Genomic DNA, 22,181 nt, shown 5'->3' with positions numbered 1-22,181 from the left:
GAATTCCGAGCAGGCTCCATGCTGTAAGCACAGAGCCTGATGTGGGGCTCAAACCCATGGACCGTGAGATCATGACCTGAGCTGAGATCAAGAGTTGGACGCTTAACCGCCTGAGCCACCCAGGCGCCCCTATACGTGGAATTTCATTGCAGGTGTGAAAATGCTAGATTAAATGGTAGCCCTGAAGTAAATTAAACTAATTGAAAGGTCATTGGTTTTCATTCCTCTACCTTTTCTTCCCCCCCTCCCCCCCCCCCCCCCCCCCCCCCCCCGCCCTTTAGGGAGATTTCATTCTGAAGATCGAGCCTCCCCTAGGGTGGAGTTTTGGTAAGTTAAATGAATAGCCAGACATACTCTGTAAAGGATTAGATTGTGTGCTGAATATTAATTTAAATTGTTGGAGTGCGTACACTGTTAAAATATTAAGGATACATTTCTAGTGTGGAACAGGGCTTTTTCCTGTTTGCTACTATATATACATATATACACTTTTTTATATACTTTTGAGAGACAGAGTACGAGCGGGGGAGGGGCAGAGAAAGAGGGAGACACAGAATCTGAAGCAGGCTCCAGGCTACGAGCTGTCAGCACAGAGCCCGAAGCAAGGCTCGAACCCATGAACCACGAGATCATGACCTAAACCAAAGTCAGAAGTTTAACCGACTGAGCCATCCAGGCGCCCCCCACCTGCTTGTTACGTTAGAGTAAATTGGATTTATCTTGGTTGGACCTACCTTAAGGTTTTCTGTCATTTCTCTTAAAATAGGTGTCCTTTCTTGAATCTGCCTCAGGAAGCTCTGCTTTTGTAGTTTCATTCATTAAGTGGCAGCAGAATGACTTCTAGAGGTCAGGAGTGGGGACTTCTTTTCCTGTCCTAGGATGGCTTCTTCCTTAGCCCCCTGGGGCATTTTTAGTGACTTGATTGAAGTATTCAACGTCGTGAGATTTCACATGAAAATCCAGATCTACTTCTCTTAAGAGATCACAAGAGGGGTACCTTGGTGGCTCAGTCGGTTGAACGTCTGACTTCACCTCAGGTCATGATCTCAGTTTGTGAGTTCAGGCTCCGTATCAGGCTCTCTGCTGTCAGGCTGTCAGCGCAGAGCCCGCTTCAGATCCTCTGTCCCTTTCTCTCTGCCCCTTCCCCGCTTGTGGTCTCTCAAAAATAAATAAAAACATTAAAAAAAAAAAAAAAAAGATCACAAGATCTGGCATCCTTGGGTTTTACTGGCTCTGTGACGACCTTGGATCAGTTACTTCCCCCTGGGTTGGTGTCTTCTCGCTAGGGGGTCAGGAAAGGGCTCGCTAGGGGGTCAGGGAAGGGGTTGTAGCTGCCTCATGGCCTGTCTTGGAGATTTAATGGGCTAGTGTGTGTACGTGCTGAGAAAGGCTGGCACATAATTAGTAGGGAATAAATACTTAAAAGCATTCTGCACACATACAGACAAAAGCTCAAAACTTTCCTGATGTGTCTGCCTTGTATCAGAGCTGGAGATGTGGAACGGAATGGGGTTGAGATAAGAAGAGAGGGCTCTGCTTTGTCCTGGCTTCCAAGAGTGGATGGGATGTGTGTTTATCCCTGTTCTGTCGCTTGGGAAGGGGGGGGCTGGGGTGCTGGTTGGTTCAGGCCATCTTGCTCCTGAGTTAGAGGAGGAAGAATTTAGTCCCTGCCATCACAAAGGGTACAGTGCAGCTCACATGGCCGAGAGCTAGTGTGGCTCTGTGAGGAAAGTTCTTTTCCAGTTCATAGCTGGGGGGGACCTGACCTGTGCCTTCCAGAAAGCCGGAGGTGGAGGAAACCCAGCATAGGACTAAAGCAGAGGTTGCAGATTCAGCACCCTGTGGGAGTGTTTTGTTTGAGTCCCCTCCCCTCCTGCCAACTGGTTTCTTCCTCTTGACATTGGTAAAGACGTTCATCTGTATTACCTGTAGCTTTTGTTCGCTCATTTGATTACCGTGTGAATAGAAGGTGATTCACCCCCTTCTGTGGACAGACATATGGGCTGCTGACTTTGGCCACTAAGTATAGTGTTCCTGCGAACGTCCTTGTTCATATCTTTTGGTACACGTTTTAGCATGTTTGCATTTCTGTTGGGTATACCCCAGAAGGGAACTTGCTGGGTGACAGTGCGTTTACATGTGCAGCTGTAGTAGATCTTGTCAAATATCCAAGCAGTTTGGCAAATTCTGCTCTACCAGCAGTGAGCAGGGTTCCAGGTGCCTCGTCGTCTCCCCAGCACTTGGTATGGTCACTCTTTTTCATTTTGGCCATGCTGGTGGTAATGTGGTGGTGTCTCATGTTTGCTCCATGGTCAATGAGATAAATGCTTTTTATATGTGTTTATTGGCCATGTTGACAGCCTCTTTTGTGAGGTGTCTGTTTTAAGTCTTTTGTGCATTTTTTATTGGCATCTTCTGTGTGTGTGTGTGTGTAATTCTTTACCCAAAATTCTCCTGATTTTCCCATTTTTTTCTCTACTTACCATTCTATATTCTTCCTAACCTTTTATTTTTTTTTAAGTTTATTTATTTATTTTGAAAGAGAGAACATGTGTGTGGGGGAGGGGCAGAGAGAGAGGGAGACAGAATCCCAAGCAGGCCCCACGCCATCAGCACAGAGCCTGACGCAGGGCTTGAACTCACAGACCGCAAGATCATGACCTGAGCTGAAGTGGGACACTTACCGACTGAGCCACCCGGGTGCCCCTCTTCCTAACCTTTTAAAAGCTTGAACCCTTGTTATGATGACCTCTTCAGTTTTTTTAGACAAAATCAATTAGTTGTTAATATTGAAAATTCTGGAGATAGCACATAAAAATCCAGGTTTCCGTTTTTTTTGTGAGAAAGTTGGCATTTGGTGCAAAGTGGGTAGTGGCTTCCCCTTTTCCATTCACCCTAGGCCCATGCGGCCTGTCTCCCTGCTTGGTTCCCGTGGGCATTGGAGCTTCCCGTCCCGTTTTGCGGTGGCTGCACTCACGCACTTGGTCAGGGGACAGTTTGGAGGCAGGCTTTTGCAGGTTGAATTGGGGCTTTGTCACTCACAAGCTCTGTGACTTTGGGGAGGGGGGTCCTTTAACCTTTCCTTGTGTCAGTTTAATAATCAGTTGGAGGCGTTTTTAACCCCCTGCTCACGTAGTTGTGAGGAACACGCGCACTTAGCTCCGTGTCTGGTCCGTGGTAAGCATCCAGGAACTGAAACGATTTGGTGCGTCCTGAATTGTCACTGAGGCTCTGACATACAGCTCAGCCGAAAGACTGTCATCAAAGCATATCATCCTGCACACGCTGTTTCACCTTGGGGTGGGAACCTGGGTGTCCGGGGAAGAGGTCGGGGGGAGACCTTCCTCATACCTCCTGGTACCTTTGGAGTTTTAACCCTGCGCGCGTAGTAAGTGCTCAAAAAGAAATGAAAGTTAATTGGTAAGGGGTGTTTTGCCCGGGCACATTCACCGTACCTCAGCACTAAACTTGCTCTTGTGTCTCGTATCCTGTTTGTTCCCTCCCCTCCCACCTTCACTTCTCAGAGCCAACAAACGTGGAGCTCTACGTGGACGGCGTCAGCGACATCTGCACAAAGGGCGGGGACATCAACTTTGTGTTCACGGGGTTCTCTGTGAATGGAAAGGTTTGGCTCTGGAAGATTGCTCTTTTTAATGGTTGCTCCGTATTATATACTGTGTCTTCTCTTAACCTTCTTTAAATGGGCGGGTAAGCCCACACGGGACCCATAGGTAGGCTTCGGGAGGGTGGAATTTCATGTACAAGGTAGCGGGTGTTTTTCAGGGTCAGATCTAGGTTCCCTCTCATTCTTCCACAAGGGCGCTTGCGAGGGAATGCCAGGCCACTCCCCTGTAAAGGCTGCTGGCGAATAACTGCTAGGGCTGGCCTCTCATAGGGGTGAGGACAGGAAGAACGGAGGCCCCAGGCCGGGTGGCATCTTGTCCTCACTGAGGGAAACCCAAGCCGGCCTCTTCCAGACAGGATTTGCGTTTGCTTTGGCCCCTCCCCCAGGGGCTGTCTCAGTAAACTGGATTCCCTGAGAGTTTTCTGGGCCCCCCTGGTCATGTGAATTTGGAGTGCTAACCTGTGCGAATGGCAGCTTCGAGCTCGGATTCTCAGGGGAGTTTTTTTTTCTCCCTCCATCCGGCACCAAGGTTGACACGTGCAGATTTCTTTGCTGTCCTTTTCTGCCTGGCGGGTTCATTTCTCCTTTACCTTTACACCGAGAGTGAGGCGCTCACCCTTGGATGAGGCCAGGGGGTCCTGGTTTCATGTGTGAATTTCTTGCTGGGGAGAAGGATCATGGATATTGTTTTCTTTCTCTGTAGAGATTGTAGAATAATGGTGTCTGTTTGGCTGATGGTGTCTTAGATTCAGTGAAACAAAGTATTATTTCCCTGTTACTACTCCCTCTCTCAGCCCCTCAGCTCTCCTTGGGAAGGGTCTCCGTGATCTGTCTAATCTTTGTAAAGGAGTCTTGACCCCAGAAAGGATATAAGCTCCATGAGGGGGGACATGAACGGGCTGGGCAGTTCTGCTGAGTGGAGAGAGCTTTGCACCTGGCTTCAGTCCTGACCTCCTTCTCCTCGCCAGGTTCTCAGCAAAGGGCAGCCCCTGGGCCCCGCAGGAGTTCAGGTGTCTCTGAGAAACACGGGGACCGAAGCGAAGATCCAGTCCACCGTGACCCAGCCTGGTGGAAAGTGAGTTGTGCCCGTGTCATCCTGCCTCACGGAGAGGGGGTGCTGTTACTGGGGCTGGAGGAGCTTCAGGTATAAGGAGTCCTGGGTTTAAATCCTGGTTTGGACTCTTCAGGCAAGGTCAAACCCTTTGTCTGTGAAAGAAGTCATCTGACTTCTCTCCTCCAGCACTGAGGAGATGAGTTAAGGTCTCTACAGTCCCTCCGGTAGTGCCTGGCACGTAGTAGGCCTTCATTTAACAGCTGGGGCTGGCTCTGGAGCCTGAAAACCTGGGTTTGGGTCCTTGTTCTCCCACTTACTGGGTTTGGTCCCAGACAAGTTACTTAATGCCTTTGGCCCTTAGTTTTCTCATTTACAAGTGACGGTGGTGGTGGAGCCCACCTCCCAAGGTTATTAGGAAGATTAAATTAATATTTTTATTTCAAACTGCCTGGTGTGGAATACATGCTTAATCGTGTTAGCTCCATATAGATTTGCTCTATTATGATTTTTAAAAAATCATTTCATCACTATTACATGAAAATTATTTTGTAGTTCGAAGCGACAACTATTTAAATTAACCTTGTTGAGTCAGATTTAAAGCCATTTATTTAATGGATCTATGTCGTCAAGTTGTAAGTGTTAACAGATGTGCCAAGATTAATTCAGAATAGTTCCAACTGATAATTTTGAAAGCATTCAAATCATTACTCCTTCAGTATACAAAACCAACTTAACTGCAAATTAGAAGTTGATAATGAGTCTGTCGGTAAGCTATCCAGTTTCTAAATGAGGGTTGTCGAAATTATTTTTCAGTCTGGGGATAACGTTTACTTCTACCTGATTGAAGCCTGCTGGGGGACGAGGGGCTTCCATTTTCTCTAGACTAGTAGTAGTTTGCTTTTGACCTCTCTGGGAAGAGTGACCTGAACTTGTTGAATCTCATTCCTCTGCCCTTATCTAAAACAGTGATCTTACCCTGCAGAAGTAGAGGTTAAATCTCACTAATTGCAAAATCCAGTAGTCATTTCCATGTTACTGTAGCAAAGTAGCAAAATGACACCACAGGAGAAGAAATTAGGTGGATTTTTGATCGTCCATTTCACTAGAGTTAGCCCTCTCGTCGTCTGGGCTTTGCGCTTTGAAAGGGTTAAATATGTCAGAATCCTGCTGGTGGCCTTCCCAGCCTCATCTCCTGTCACTCTGGGGCTGGTTTGTCTACAGCTACCTAACTGGTCTTTGTCAGCATCTGATTTCATCACAGTAGTTTGTGCAAGAGCCCGGAACGCCTTTTACTGTTTGTTTCTGCTAACACGTCTAAACTCTCCGGCACAGGATTCGAAGCTTGCTGTCATTTGCCCTACCAGTGTCATCAGCATCATCTTGTGTTAGCGATGGCCTCAGCCTGTCGGATCTGTTCTCTCTTCTTTACACGGGACTCCTCCCTTCCCACTTCTGTTCCTTTGGCACCCCTTCCCTTCTCTATGCCTATTCATGCCTAACGCCTCTGTCAAAATGCACTTGCAAGTTCTGTGGCTGATCCCTGGCTAAGCCACAGTGACTGGTTCTCAGGTCAGAAATCCTTGGGGTTCAGGAGAAACCTAAAACCTCCTTCCTGTCAGCCCACAGAACACCTGTTTTTATATACAGGAAGTACTCAATAAGTGCTCCCTGATGTGATTTGTACAGTGAAGGATTGAATTTTGTTTATGCTCATTTAACCAGCTAATGGCCAGTTTGTGATAATTCGAACATTATTTTCTAGTGCTTCCAATACTAGTCATAAGTTAGTATACTTGGGTTGTTTTGAAAGAAAGTTCATTGGCTCTTTGTATGTCTTAGGTTTGCATTTTTTAAAGTTCTTCCTGGAGATTATGAAATTCTTGCAACTCATCCAACCTGGGCATTGAAGGAGGTGAGTATTTCATTTATGTTGATAGCTGTGCCAGCAGTGTTCTGGTTTGGGGACAAACGTACAGATTTCAGTTCAAAGTATGAAATGGGTTTATGGTTTTTCTGGAAGTAGATGAAAAATGACAGTGCTACTGATTGGTTTGGTGGTATTTATAAGATAAAACTCAGTGTAGCAGATGTTGCTTATGTTGCTTTTGGTTTTAGGTGACAATATTGCCTTCCTTCTGTGAAATAGGTCTGTTATTAACTGTAGCTATTTTAAGCTGAATCAACACCAGAAGGACCCGATTAGATTTATTTGTTGTTCTTTTTCCTGCCTGAAACAGCAATCTATAAATACACTTAACATTTTAGAAACCTGTTGTACGTGTGCCCAAGGAGAATATAAAAGAATGTTTATTGCAGTTTTGCTTGTAATAGCAAAATATCATAAGCAACCTTGATGTCCTTTAGGTGGAGAGTGGTTTCATCACACAGTAGAATTCTGTTGGACGGCAAAAATGAATGAACCAGAGCTACGTAGATCAATAGGAGTACATTTAGAAACATGAAGTTTGGGGCTCCTGGGTGGCTCGGTTTGTTAAGCATCCGACTTCGGCTCAGGTCATGATCTCGCGGTCTGTGAGTTCGAGCCCCGCGTTGGGCTCTGTGCTAACAGCTGAGAGCCTGGAGCCTGCTTTGGATTCTGTGTCTCCCTCTCTCTCTGCCCCTCCCCTGCTCGCTCTCTCTTTCTCTCTCTCTCAAAAATAAACGTTAAAAAAAAAAACCATAAAGTAAAAAAAAAACATAAAGTTGAGGGAAAACAGCAAGTAGCTGAAGGTGAGGAAACAGTATTGTTTAGATAGTCGTGACAAACATTCAGGGTACTTCCTATGTAGACAAAGCACGAAGCTGTGCTTGGGAATGGCAGACACCAAGTCCGTGGTGACATTGACATCCATAGAGGGAGGCAGGTGGGGGATTTGGAGGTACGCAAGGGTCCTGAATTTTGTTTCTGCTTTTATTTCTTCGGCTGGTTAGAGTGTATATATAGGTGTTCTTTAGGGTAGTCTTCATATCTTTTTGTTTGATGGAAATCGTTCGTAGTAAAAGATCAAAAAAAGGAAGAAACAGACAAGGTGAGCTTTTGTAATCTGTGGAAAAACTAATTGAAGAAAGATCTAAAGGACATTTCATCATGTTAACTTTTATACTAGTTTTGAGACTGTCTCATTTTTTTAAATTCTTTTTTCTTTAACATTTATTTATTTTTGAGAGACAGACAGAGCCTGAGTGGAGGAGGGGCAGAGAGAGACAGGGAGACACAGAATCTGAAGCAAGATCCAGGCTCTGAGCTGTCAGCACAGAGCCTGACTCGGGGCTCGAAGCCATGAACCGTCAGATCATGACCTGAGCCAAAGTTGGACGCTTAGCCAACTGAGCCACCCATGTGTCCCGAGACTGTGTGTCATTCTTGCGAAAGAACCATCAGAATCATTATTTCTGTTTTTATTGAAAAGGTTTTATGCATGTATAACAGATAGTAGGGTTTCACACCTAGACTTCTCTGTATACTGTTCACGCCTGCCAGTTTTCAGGGTTTTAAAAAGGTTTTGTTTAAAACTCATGGCTTAAAACAAAACAAAACAAAACAAAACAACTCATGGCTTATACATTCTGATTAGGATAAATTTTAAGGCTTACATTGTTAATTGTATGCATAAAGGAATTCGAGTTTATTAATGTAAAATTGTGTTTCAAAGTAGGGCATGCTGCTAAACATCAGGATAATGAGTGCCCTTGGGGGGTAGTGCCTTGGAAATGAGCGTGAGGAGGCTTCTGGGTGCCGGTTCCATTCTGTTGGTGGGTGCTGGTCACAGGGTGTGTTCAGTTTGTGAAAAATCACTGTGCTGTACACCTTCAACGCGTGTGTTTTCTCCGTGTAAACTGTGCTTTGGCAGACGGCTTTAAAAATGCATGCATCTGCACCATTAAATACGGGAAAAAAAGTAAAGCGTGCTCATTTAAAAAAATTGGAGCAGATAGAAGAGCATGGTAGCAGGAGTGATAACAGAGGTGGACATTTTGGAAGGTGGAAAAATGTGAAAAAGTAAAGTGTTACCATGCCAAGGAAATCATTCTTTTGAGCGCAGTAGAGAGAGAGCAAGTAGGGAAGGGGCAGAGAGAGAGGGAGACAGAGAATCCCAACCAGGCTCTGTGCTGTCAGCACGGAGCCTGATGCGGGGCTCAGACTCACGAACTGTGAGATCACAACCTGGGCCAAAACCAGGAGTCCTGAGGCTTAACTGGCTGGGCCACCCAGGTGCCCCCTGTTACTGTTTTAGCTGAAGCAAGTCTTCCTGTTGTTGAACATCCTTGAGGGGTTGTTGCTTGGGAAGGTAAACTCCCCTCTTCCATAGGCGAGCACCACCGTGCGGGTGACCAATTCCAACGCCCACGCCGCCAGCCCCCTCATCGTAGCCGGCTACAATGTGTCTGGGTCAGTCCGCAGCGACGGGGAGCCCATGAAAGGGGTGAAGTTCCTTCTCTTCTCATCTGTAGTATCCAAAGAGGTAAGTAAAGAAAAGTGGAGAACAGACAAACTTGTGGGCAGGGCTGCGGGCTTACAGACCAAGAACACACTGCTGAAAATGTAGCTCAAGGTGGGTGTATTGTTTCAACGTTTAAGAACACTGTGTTTCTTGGTTGACTCCCGAGAAGCTGAGTGGCTTTGATAGGAGTGGACTATGTCAGAAAGTGCACAGGCCCTGAAATCAGTCCGACCCAGGTGCAGACCAGTCCCCACCCTGCCTCTTGCTGGCTGTGTGGGCCGGCCACTTCGTCTTCCTGCGCTTCATTTTCTTGTTGAGAGTGGTGACCCGTCATAGATGAAGACAGTCACGTCATTTTTTTCCAAGGAGACTGTGCCGACTTTTAACTTCTCACCTTGAGTGTAAAAAAGTCCGTGTTCCTTTTATCTCCAGTACTATGCCCTGGATTTCAGAAATACGTATCTCGTGACATAAAACTTAGAAAAATTTTCTTATAGCATGTCCATTTGCTGATGCTCAGAGCACATAAGTGGAAAAGGAAGTCATTTTCACCCACCCTCCCCCCACCCTTGGCACAGGATGTCCTGGGCTGCAACATCTCACCAGTGCCCGGCTTCCAGCCCCAAGACGAGAGTCTGGTGTATTTGTGCTTTGTGGTCTCCAAAGAAGATGGCTCCTTCTCCTTCTATTCCTTGCCAAGTGGGGACTACACTGTGGTGAGTGGAAGAGATTTGCATCTGTGAATCTATGGGACTCTTACAACGCAGCAAGAATCAATGCCATTTGGGTGTTAAAAGGAATAAATGATTGACCTGCAGTTTCATGACCATTTTATGTAGTGTAATTATTTAAGACGAGATTCTGACCCTTTAGTAATAAATAGCTGGAAAAAGTTTGGGCCTTCCTCTTTTAAGATCGGCAACAGGATTAATATTTTGTCTCTCAGCTCGCCTCAAACCCCTTGTCATTTGTGGCCTGTTGGGTCAGTTATTAATATTGATGGTTGAATCTTGTTGTTGGCCCTTGGTAATGAACAGACCCTTCCTTCTAGATCCCCTTCTATAGAGGAGAGAGGATCACTTTTGATGTTGCTCCTTCTAGACGTGACTTTACAGTGGAACACGACAGCCTGAAAATTGAGGTAAGACCTGCCTGCCGTCTGGAGGGACAGGTGTCCAAGTTGCCCACCCTGGGCACAGGCGTTGCAAACTGTTTAAGAATAAACAGCCAGTATTGTATCTGTAAGGGCTAGGCTGCTGGGAAAAACAGAATCTTGTGCTCTGTTCCAGTTCAGCCTGGGATCCACTCTCAGTAATTTCCTCATCTGAGAAAATTGGAGCCTGAGTTATAGCTACTTTGTGCCATGAGATGTATTTAGTGCGTGCCAGTGCCAGACGGTTCAGGTACTGTCACAGGGGTGGGGGTACAGTGGGGACCTAACTAGACACAAAATTCTGTTCTTTCAGACGTCAGTGGCTCCAATAGGTAAATTCACTAGTGTATCAGAAGGTGGTAAGTGTTGTGTAGAAGAATGAAGCAAGGAAGGAGGTGACACACTGAGACGGGTTGGGGTCTTCCAGGGTGCCCTTGGAAGTCCTCACCGTGAGGGTGGTGTTTGAGCAACAACCTGAGGGGAAAGAGGCAGGGTGGGAAGTGTTTGAGACGGAGGGAGTGGCAGGTGCAAAGGTCCTGAGGCCGAAGTGTGCCTAGAGGGTTTGAGGAACCCCAAGGAGGCCGGGGTGGCTGGGACGGAGGGCATGGGGAAGGGAGAGACGACGGGGCAGATAGCACAGGACCTGGCGGGCCACTGAGGTTCTGAGCAGAGGGGAGTTGTGATTCCTCAGGCTGTCATGTTGAGGAGAGGTTGCAAGGGGCAAGGTGGAAGTGAGGGAGGGGTTAGTTAGGAGGCTGTGGCCATGAACCAGGTGGGAGCTGAGAGTGTGGGCTGCAGGGAGGGGGTGAGTGAGAGGTGACAAACTCCCTAGATCCTAAAATAGGTGGTAAATGTGTTTTCCATCACATTTTATCTTTAATTACAGAAGTAGATAATGGTTACTGTAGAAAATTTTCTAGATAGAGCAGATCCCCAAAGAAAATAGTAGTCTCCAAAAACGGACCTCCCAGTGTTACAGTTATTGAAAAAATTAGATTTTAATCACTTTCTTTTAATGTTACATTTGAAAGTACTATGTTAAAGTAGCTTAAATTGGTAGGAGCTAGCTTTTAGGTCACATGCTCAGTGGGGTTCTGACTGCTTTTTAAGATTCCGTAAAGCACTTGACTGTTTTGTGCACGCCGGAGTAGGCAGGGGGTGAGGAGATGTCCTTGCTTTTGCTTCAGGGGGCTGGCAGAGAAGGATGGGGCAGGTGAGCGGGGAAGGACATTCCCAGATCTCAACCAAATGCAAGTTTTTGAACACATGAATAAAATTTCAGGGTGTGGCCTATGAGCTGCATGAGGTCAGGAGCCATCAGAGCGTCATTCTTTATTCCTACTGTGATTTAGTGCCTGGCACATAGTAGGTGTCTCATACAAGTAGCTGTTGGGTGAATATAGGGATCAGTATGTGGATAAACCACATCTTGTTGGAAGGATCAAGAGGGGCTTCCTGAATTTTAAAAAAGCCATTTTATTTGAAATTCTCTCAAACGCTCTTGTATGTATGCATGCATGCGTGCCTTCATTCAGGAGCGATTTATTGAGTGCCTACTGTATACCAGCTGACTAAGAAAAGGTCCCTATGTTCATGGAGCTTGCATTCAATAAGAGGTGGACAAACAATAAGAAATCAAACAAGGTCACTTCAGATAGTGGTAAAAATCTGACGAAGCTAATAAAACAGTTTAGCGTGATAGATGGTGACCGGCCCTGGCAGGAGGCAGGGCCCCTGAGATGGGATGGACAGTCAGGTAAGGCCTCTTGGACAGAGGTGCTAATGGTTTGAGCCCAAACCTGAGTGGTGAGAAGGAGAGGCCTCCGCCCCGATCTCCACGTGTGGGAAAGAGTGATCCAGGCCGAGAGAGCAGCTGATGTAACAGGCCCACGTGAGGCGTGCCTGCCGTGCCCAAATGTGGTCAGCTTGAGGCCCCAGAGATCAGGGGGGCTGGAACAGAGCGACTCCAGGGAGAGCAAAGCCATGGCACTCACGAGCAGGGGCACAGACACGTGTAAACCAAGCATGGGGTATGGCAAATGAGGAAGGTGGCCCAGGTGGAGGCAACAAGGCCATGAATCCGGGTTGTGGTGTGAAGAGACTGGCGGGGGTGGGATGCAGAGAACAGATAGGTGTCGGAGTGTGGGGAGGGGTCTCAGGTACGCTGGGGCTTGAGGTTGGGAGACTGGAGGATGGTGCGGTTCAGCGGAACAGGGGGCATTTGGAGGGGAGGAGGCAGTTGGGAGCAAGGGTGGGGGGCTCTCTCAAGTTTGACTCCGTGAGCTTTAACTGGAGGAGTAAACTTCTAGATCTCTGTCATCCAGTTATTTGACAGACATCAACGTGTTGGGAATGTAAGAAAGCAGGTGGACCCCGGGGAAAGCGCAGCGGTGTGGGAGCAGCGTGAGTTGGGGGGCCGGGAGGGGCCTGGCTGGCACACGGGGCTCCCACATGGGCGGCTGGGCTGAGCGGTGGCATCGCTGACTGGTGGCGTGAGTGAACCAGGGAGGCTCTTGCGCTCAGGCACCTGCAGACCTTGTTCTTCATCTTCCAGCCCGTGTTCCACGTCATGGGATTCTCAGTCACCGGGAGGGTCTTGAATGGACCCGAAGGAGAAGGTGTTCCGGAGGCAGTGGTCACTCTGAATAACCAGATCAAAGGTCAGCAGATGCGTTGGCCCCCGGGACTGTTTGCCAGGGCTGGTTTTTGGTCACAGAGAGAAACGGAAAGGAAACCATCTTAAAGACTGTGAAAACATGCCAGCTTTTTGTCTCAAGCATTCTCGTGGAGACGGAGCGGACATACGGTTGTTTTTGGCTCATCTTCTTTTGCATGTTCTTGTTTTATAGTCAAAACAAAAGCCGATGGCTCATTCCGCCTGGAGAACATCACGACTGGGACATACACCATCCACGCTCAGAAAGAGCACCTCTACTTTGAAACTGTCACCATCAAAATTGCGCCTAACACACCTCAGCTGGCTGACATCATTGCAACAGGGTAAGGTCATTGTGTTTGTTTTTGGAAGTACCAGCATTGACGTTCGCAGCCACGGGAGAACAGAATTACCTTTAATCTGACTGTGTGTTTCTGCCAAGGATCCACATCGGGTTTTAGATACCTGCGAGAAATCCAGGCTGGCATTCTTAGATTAGTGCTGGGCCGCCTGGGGGGCTCAGCCAGTTGAGCGTCTGACTCTTGATGTTGGCTCAGGTCATGATCCTGGGGTCATGGGATCGAGCCCTGCATGGGGTTTCGTGCTGAGCCTGGAGCCTGCTTGGGATTCTCTGTCTCTGTCCCGCTCCCCCACTCTCTGCTGTCTCTAAAATAAAATGAAAAAAAAAAAATCCAAAAAGGTTAGTGCTAAGTTTTATAAACTAAAGGTACTTCTATGTAGATACTTAAGGAAAATTGTTTTGCTTCGAAGTTAAAATGGGTCTAAGTTAGAAGATCTCTCATGTCTGACTCCACATCTCCAAGACCTTCCATGGCTTAACTCTTGAGGACTTTGGAAGATAGTACAGTTGCTTGGGAAAAGTTTGTCATAAGATGCTTCCGGTCGCTGTCAGAGTTCTTCCTCCTTTGCTGTACCTACCGTGAGCACGTGAGGGGACATCCGGTGGTTGAATTTGTGCAGTTCTATCCTGTAGTGATGCACCGTAGTACAGAGAACCCTGGAGTCAGACATCGGGTCCTTGTCTCCCCTGCGTGGAATGTCTAGCCTGGGCTGCCACCATCTGTGTCTGAGACAGCAGCAGTGCTCACTGAACCGTGGCTTGAACGGAGCGGGGCAGGGTCTCCCAGGGGAGAGGCAACGCGAGCAAAGTCTTGGTGTGTCTGGGCAGGACGAGGAGAGTGACGAGGCCGGAGGGGCAGATCTCAGAGGACGTCTTCACACTCCCACTGGAAGAACAGGGTTTTCTCTACCAGGGGTCTGGTGGCCAGTGATCGATTTTGAGCATGGAGGGTGACACGGGTTAGGTTTTCATGTTCACTGAGGCACTCCAGCGGCCATGGTGGAGGGTGGCTGTGAAGGGGACAAGACTGGGGCACAGGTGGCGTGAAAACAGACTTGCTGAGGCCTCACCTTACAGGGAAATCAGGGACAGGTTGGAAAAGTATTTAGGGGTTCACGGTTTGAGAAGCAGGATGGCTGTGGGCAGGGCAGAGGAACCCCTCAGGTGACAAGGGTTCAGTCGTGGCCTCTGGATCTGTAGGACCACTAGGTGGAGCTCTTCACTAGGTGCCCGGATAGATGGTAATTCGGGGAGACGGGGCCAGGCGGCCGCCAGCAACTTAGATATGTAAGAGCAGGTAACAGTAGACCAAAAATGGAACGCTGGCGTTTGAGGGGCGGCCTCGGGAAGATCCAGGCAACGGGGTTTAAGTATGCGGTGGTACCTGACGGTCAGGGAGGCCCCAGAGCTGAGCCCTGAAAGCACAGTGCATTGGCTTGGTCACTGAGGAGGCCACGGTGACATTTTCTGTAGACAGGTGGGGGTCAAAGAGGTTCTGTGGCAACTGGGAGACAAGGAAGTACATCGCCAGTGGAACCCGGTACCTCTGCCCCTATTGCGCTAGAGCTCAGAAAATCATTTTGGATTCACGCCCTTCCTCCTTTTCTTTCATAAACATTTTTGGGCAACTACTCGGGGTGAGACCCTGTGATAAAGGCTGGGTGTGTAACAGTGAACCAAACTAGCAAGACGGAGATGGGGCTTTCGTCTTCCTGGGGAGACAGGCTTGAGCTGAGTAACTTGTGGTAGTAAGTTCCAGTAGGTGTGCAGGGAAGGGGGCCGGGGCCCAGAGAGGACCCTCACTGGGTCACTGAGACCCAGGGGGACTAACAGTTAGCTAAGTGAGGCTTCCCAGACAGCAGGAATGGTGTGTTCCAAGGCCCAGAGGGGTGGGAGGGGAGCCTTCTGGAAGGTGGCCAGCGTGGCTGGAGGCAGCTGGCGATGTTAGAGAGCCTGTAGTAGGCTGTGGAGGTGGGCTCTTCTCCCCACCCGTGATGGGAAGCTGTTGAAGCGTTTTCGGCAAGGAAGCAGTATGGATCAGGGCATTTAGAATAGATGTTTTTTCTCCTGCTCTGGCCGCTCTGTGGAAGAGGGATGGCAGGGAACCCAGAGTATCCGTGGAGGGACTCGACAGGAAACGGTGACAGTTGTCTGGAGGGGATAGGGTGGTGGCAGGTCCAGGGTACCGGCAGGGGAGGACAGGAAGTAGATGCCTTTGACAGATAATGTGGGGAGGGGGTCGGCAGACTGGTGCTGTCAGGGTCCCAGATTTCTTTTTTGAGCAACTGTGTAGATGGAGGAGGTGCCATTCACGGAGATGGGGGATGATACTTGTATTTATTTTTTTCTTTAAAGTGGAGTATTTGGGTCGAAAGAGAGAAAAACGACATTTGTCGAGCATCTTTCGAAAAACTCATTTTCCTTTTGGGCCAAAATAACACATTTGCCCTTTAATTCATTCATGTATCTTATTTAAAAAACAATTCCCAATTTATTTGAGAAGGAAACGCCTTGGCTTCTGTCCAAGTGACTATGAGAATATAATTATCTTGTAATGCATCAAAATCATCAGTTTCTGAATAAACGTATTCACCTCTGATGAATTTGTTGACACAAATCAATTTTTGAGGGCTTCAGTGTAACACAACACTGTCCTATTTAGTTTTTTTTTTTTTTTAGTTTATTTTTTTTAAACTAAAGCCAATGTGCATTTGAGGTTTGGGGTAACTGGATAGTTATCTTTGAGACTATGAGCTAAAACAGGTGGGATGGGTAAAATATTTAAAACTTTGAGAGACAAAGAGGTTCAATTTAGAACAAAAAAGGTGACGTTACCCATGACACATATATAAATTAAGACATCGTGAAGGTCCTTAAGAACAACTCACCAATTCGGGCACCTGGGTGGCCCAGTAGGTAGGCGTCCACCTCTTTGGTTTCAGCTCAGGTCACGATCTCACAGTTCATGGGATCGAGCCCCCTTGTTGGGCTCCTTGCTGGCAGTGTGGAGCCTGCTCGGGATTCTATCTGTCCTCTCTCTGCCCCTCCCCCTGCTCGTGCTCTTGCTTGCATGCACGCTCTCTCTGTCACAATAAATAAACACTAATAAAAGGAAGAAAATAGCTCACCCATATCCCCTTCCTGTCCTTTTACTCTCAAAGTGCCCAGTTGGGGAGAGTGAGAACCAAAATGTGTGCCTTTAACTCTAGATCAGAGGCCTGCACACTTCCTGTGTAAAGGGCCAGAGAATAAATATGGTGGGCTTCACGGGCCGTACGGCCTCTGTGACGAAACCCACCATGGCCAATTCATGAATGACTGGTGTGGCTGTGTTCCAGTTAATCTTTATTTAGCACACTGAAATTGGAGGTTCATATGATTTTTGTGGGTCAAACTATTCTTTTGATTTTTCCGCCTCTCTTTTAACCCTTCAGAAGTATGGAAGTAAAAGTGTGAACACCCTTCTTAGCCCACCGTCCATCCAGAAACAGGCAGCTGACTGGATTTGGCACGTGGGCCCCTGCTCTAGATTGTGAGCTCATGTGGCAGGCTGGTCACTTCACTCTGCAGACACGACTGGCTTGTCACCGTTCTTAGACCGCACACACAGCTTCCCGCTGTGCTGTTTTCTGCCATTTTTTATTTGCAGCGGGTGGGCATTCCGACGTCGTGTGTACTCCGTAATTATCCAGCATCGAATCCAACTTACTCTCTTTCTGTCAAAAGTAGCAACTGACTTTTACTTAAAGTGATCCATTAAGATTAGAAAATACAACCTTTAGTCAGCCGAAGATACAACTGGAGCCTCCAGCCCTGTGCTTTATTACACTTTAACACATCAACTGACTGAGAAACGAAGACCGTCACTGTGCAGGATGATGGTCTTGGTTGGTCTTCGGCAGCAAAGGGCCGCGCCTTTCACGCGCTTCTCTGGGGACACTTCGCAGCACTTAACACGCTGCTCACTTAGAGCCTCCAGTGTGAGTCATTACCTGAATAGGGCCTTTCAGTTAGAAGTCGCTTTGGTGGCTCCTGGAGTTCTATTTTGGCTTTGTAATTTTTTTTAACTTAATTACCTTTTCTGTTCACATCTCCCCAGTTCCTTTTATCCTGAACTGTATGGAATGACAGGCGAGGAAGGCGTCTTTGATGACGCCGCCCCGTTTCGTGGCCCGGGCAATGCCACAGCGTCAGGCTCCTCACAGCTCTTGCGTGTAAGCCCAGCCCATGTCCTCAGTCCGAGGCTGTTCCGCCATCGATGATCCGCTTTACCGGAAACGTTTTTATCATCCGCGGATTTTCTGAAAATGGCCTCCTCGGTGGGGGATTGTCCCATCCTGGGCTCCCACTGTGCCTTTTCCCGTACACAGAGAGGGGTTCAGTCTTCCCGCCAAGGGTTGTTTTTTGAGACCGCAGTCATTTAGGCTGCTTTTCTGTCTCTTTCTCAAGGTTAAACTAGTCCTGGGGACCGGGGCAGGAAGAGGGATGCGCAGTTGGGGCTGGTAAGTGCCTCTCCTGTCACAACTGAATTCTCATGCCGGAATGGGTGGTCCCCTTGTTACAGGTTCAGTGTCTGTGGCCAGATTTCAATCACTCGCCTCCCTGACACTGTCAAGCAGATGAGCAAATACAAAGCTGTCCTGTCGTCTCAAGACAAGGACAAGTCTTTGGTCACCGTGGAGACGGATGCTCGTGGATCATTTTGTTTTAAAGCAAAGCCAGGGACCTACAAAGTCCAGGTATGATGAGTTTTGTTTTGTTTGAGATATTTGATGTTTTACTTAAGGTATTTAAGGTATTCAGTGATTTTTAGAAGGATTATCATTAGCCGGAATGGAGTTACAGAAGGAGTGTTTCTGTCCCCAGTTTCTTATTTGAAGTCTTTACGTTCCTGCATGTCACAGTAGAGCCCGATGGGCACCCGGTATGAAAATGATACTCAGGCGTCGTTTTTTCCAGTCCCGATGTTTGTCAGGAGTTACTTTCAGGCTGCCGATCACACCTGCACCTTCCTAGGCTTCTGGCTGCTATAGACTAGCCATAAGTCCCAAAGGAGATCAACATTAACCCTTTACTGATGGCAGGTCCACAGTGCATGGCTTCTGGCCCCCGAAGCCAACATGGAGCTTGTGTTTTTCCACCTCACCCTGAACACCATCTGATTTCTCCATCGAGGCAGGCACAGAAGCTGGGGACACCCTGGCCTGTGGCCTCACCGAGGGGGGTGAAGGCCTCAGCACAGGACGGTAGGCAAGAGGTGGACAGAGCCAGAGGTCAGCACACCGTGCCTTTCAGTGCCACCGCCCTGCTCATGGGGAAGGCTGATTCCCCGGGCAGCTCGGGCTCTTGTCTGTCCAGTCAGCTGCTGCTCTTCTGCCCTGAAGAAGGGCAGGTGAGGTGAGGGAGAGGGCTGGGAAGGGTCCCTCTGAGACTGTGCTCTCCCCCAGAGCAGATAGACTCCCCTCCCTGAGGAGATGGGGTGGGAGGAGAGTGGTTTCCCCTGCTTCCGCTGAACAGTGTGGTATGAGTACTTAGCCCCTTTGCCAGTCAGCCATCTCTTGTGAAGTTGGCCACATTGACAGGCCTTTGGAAGCCCTTTCGAAGCCTAAGGGACTTGCCAAGGAAGGGCAACTTGGGGAGGTAGACTTCACTAGGGATGAACTCTTCCCCAGTCCTTCTTCTTAGCTCAGGCGTCCAGAAGAAAAGGCCTCACTCTGCCAGGAGCTCATCCACATAGCATTGACAAGTTCATAGCTTATGTCATGAGTGACCTCCAGCCAGAAGGTTCTGGGCTTTAGTGCAATTTCCCACCCCACCGCCCCCCCCCTCCACCCCGGTACTGGTGACAGCTGTGTGCCTCTTTGGAGCCCACCAGATACACCTTTGTGCTTACCATGGCACGGCTGAAGGCTAGTTCTTTTGTATCTGATTAGAAATGTGTGTTCTTGGGGCGCCTGGGTGGCTCAGTCGGTTAAGCATCCGACTTCAGCTCAGGTCATGATCTTACAGTTTGTGAGTTCGAGCCCTATGTCGGGCTCTGTGCTGACAGCTCGTAGCCTGGAGCCTGCTTCAGATTCTGTGTCTCCTTCTCTCTCTGCCCCTCCCCAACTTGTGCTCTGTCTCTCTCTGTCTCTCAGAAAATAAATAAATGTAAAAAAAAAAAAAAAACAACATTAAAAAAAGAAAAGAAATGTGTGTTCTTTCCGTGGCCTGTTTGAGGAATTGTTGTGATTATAAAACTCGGCCTAGAAGTGGACCTTTGTCCTTCAAAGTACTTAGCCTTGGGCCCAGGTGAATGTTCTGGTGCCCTGCAGGCCGGGGGAGCCGCAGCCTTGATGCAGACACTGACGTTGTCCTGTGTGTTCCCACAGGTGATGGTCCCTGAGGTGGAGACCAGAGCGGGGCTGACCTTGAAACCCCAGACGTTTCCTCTTACTGTGACCAATAGGCCCGTGATGGACGTGGCCTTTGTACAGTTCTTGGCATCGGTTTCTGGGAAAGTCTCTTGTTTGGGTAAGATGTCATTTGAAAGCAAGAACAGAGAGCTTCAAAGGAGTAGGCAGTTAGAAGTGGGATTTTGGCGAACTGTTCCTTGTTGGAGAGTGTAAGAGGTGGATCCATATTGTGTTCGATTCTTTCTAAGTGCCACACGGCGTCACCAGAAACATTTCTCTTGGAGCATTTCTGCTTTGGCTCCTAAAAGAACACGGGGTTTCTTGCCCAGCTCTGTCACTTACCAGCTGTGAGACAGTAAGCACTTACATGACCAGCCTGTTTTTCTTCTGTAGCATGGAAACATTAACAGCTCTCAGAGGGTTTTAAATGTGGTCATGTCAGGCTGTGTGGCACAGATGTTAAGAATGTGGACTCTGAAACCAGGCTTGTGGGCTTGAACCCTCTCTGTGTGACCTGCAGCAAGTTACTTAGCCTCTCTGTGCTTTGAGTCTCTCCTCCGTTATACGGAGATAATAACCATACCTGCCTCGGAGGGTTGTTGTGAGGCTCAAATGAGCTAGCGCATGGAGAGCCTGTGCGAGTTTCTGGAACACAGTAAGAGTCATGCCAATCTTTGCTGTCACAGGTGATGTTATGATGATAAAGGGCCCAGTTCTGTACCATGCAGTAAAGTTCCTTGATCTTTGTTCCTTTCGAGAGAGGAAGAGAGAGAGAGAGAGAGAGAGAGACAGAATGTGAGCAGAGGAGGGGCAGAGAGAGGGAGACACACACACAGAATCTGAAGCAGGCTCCAGGCTCTGAGCTGTCAGTACAGAGCCCGACGTGGGGCTCGAACCCACGAACCACAAGATCACGACCTGAGCTGAAGTCGGACACTTAACCGCCTGAGCCACCCAGGCACCCCAGATCTTTCTTGCTGGTTTTCTGTCTTCTTCTGGTGTTCCATAAATATCGCTTCCCCTCTTTCACCTCGCGTCTGCTTTAGTAGGTGCCCTGTGACACTCTTCCCTCTCCTGGTCTTCTATGCCTTGCATGGGGGTACTCAGCAAGTGATGGGTCGCTTTCAACCTCGGTGGCTTCTTTATGTGGTACTAATGACCTGCAAGGGGGAGGGGGAAATGTCCTGGAATCAAGTAGAACCGTCCTGGCTTTGAAGGAGCCCTGCCGGCCTTGCCCTTCAGGAGGTAAATGGTGGCCAGCGGCACACAGAGGTGGAGGGTTCAAACCTGTGCTGGCGTTGGTGAGGGTAGCCAAGTGAAGCCTTCCTGTCTTTTCTCTGCAGACACCTGTGGTGACCTGCTGGTGACACTGCAGTCCCTGAGCCGCCAGGGCGAGAAGCGGAGCCTCCAGCTGTCCGGCAAGGTCAACTCAATGACTTTTACCTTTGACAATGTGCTTCCGGGAAAATATAAAAGTAAGAACCATAGGCACCAGCTTGTGGCCTTCACGTACTTCCTGTCTTTCTAAAATTTCTAAAACCCAGCTCTCAAATTGCATCCCAGCTATATACCTTGTTTAACTTTTCTTTGCCCCTTGACCTTGAACATGCATTGTTTAGCAATGGATGATTGTGTAAGAATTGATGTTCCTTCCATGCATAACTACCACCTTGTCAGGACAACCCACACACTTCTTCCGTTTTGGAAGGGGGCCCCCATTCATGCCGTTTTCAGTCTAAATGCCAGAACAGAGTGCATGAAATATTTCCAGTGATGTACTCTACTACTTAGCAGCTGTGTGACCATGGCAGGTTACTTGATCTCCCTGAGACTCTGTTTCCTCTGCTAAAATAGGAGTAATACAGCCTTTCTGTAGAGTGCCAAACAAAATGAAATATAGTTTGTTCAGTGCCTGGCCAACAGTGGTTCCCTTTTCCCTGCAGTTTGAAAACTTCCATTGCCTATATTTCTGCTTCTTCAAAGCTCAACTTGGAGCTGGTGGCAATGAATAACTTATAAAGTAATCTTTTTTTCTGGGAAATTGTTTTCTATTATATCAAGTTTTGGCAGACTATGGCAATGGGGGCCACTTGCCTATTTTTATAAAGTTTTATTCAAACACAGCCGCACCCATTTGCTTATGTATCATCTATAGCTGCTCATGTGCTATGAAGGCAGAGTTGAATATTTGACTGCCTGACCTGCAAAGTGGAAAATACTTTCTGGCCCTTGATAGAAAAAGTTTGTTGATCCCTAAATATTTTTACTTGTAAGTGTGGTCTTGAATTACTGTCAGTTTCTTTCTTGTTGACGTTAATGACCGTTGGTTTCATTTTCTCTTTAGTACTCAGTTCTGAGCACGACTAGCTGTGTGTGTGTGTGTGTGTGTGTGTGTGTGTGCGTGTGTGTGTGTGTGTGTGTGTGTCTGCACATACACATTTAAAAAAATTAAGTCATTACAGTTTTTGTTGAGGGAGGTGATCTGCTCTATGCCC

The 22,181-nt window shown here is 48.0% G+C and overlaps 1 protein-coding gene across 2 annotated transcripts in view; it reads left to right on the top strand.

Annotated features, from left to right (window-relative positions):
* The window catches only part of LOC101097198 (nodal modulator 1), a 56,397-nt gene that overhangs the window by 4,641 nt on the left and 29,575 nt on the right, over positions 1 to 22,181 (top strand). For both annotated transcript variants that reach the window (XM_045047778.1, XM_023247123.2), the window contains exons 3-14: positions 282 to 327; positions 3,525 to 3,625; positions 4,594 to 4,700; positions 6,519 to 6,591; positions 8,990 to 9,142; positions 9,700 to 9,837; positions 10,173 to 10,262; positions 12,829 to 12,934; positions 13,124 to 13,274; positions 17,856 to 18,030; positions 19,663 to 19,804; positions 21,030 to 21,161. In XM_045047778.1, the coding sequence (XP_044903713.1) occupies positions 282 to 327; positions 3,525 to 3,625; positions 4,594 to 4,700; positions 6,519 to 6,591; positions 8,990 to 9,142; positions 9,700 to 9,837; positions 10,173 to 10,262; positions 12,829 to 12,934; positions 13,124 to 13,274; positions 17,856 to 18,030; positions 19,663 to 19,804; positions 21,030 to 21,161 (1,414 nt within the window). The remainder of the gene's footprint in view (positions 1 to 281; positions 328 to 3,524; positions 3,626 to 4,593; positions 4,701 to 6,518; positions 6,592 to 8,989; positions 9,143 to 9,699; positions 9,838 to 10,172; positions 10,263 to 12,828; positions 12,935 to 13,123; positions 13,275 to 17,855; positions 18,031 to 19,662; positions 19,805 to 21,029; positions 21,162 to 22,181) is intronic.

Source organism: Felis catus, chromosome E3, assembly GCF_018350175.1.
Source record: "Felis catus isolate Fca126 chromosome E3, F.catus_Fca126_mat1.0, whole genome shotgun sequence".
Lineage (NCBI taxonomy): Eukaryota > Metazoa > Chordata > Mammalia > Carnivora > Felidae > Felis > Felis catus.
The sequence above is the reverse complement of the archived record's forward strand: the minus strand, read 5'-3'. Positions and strand labels throughout refer to the sequence as shown.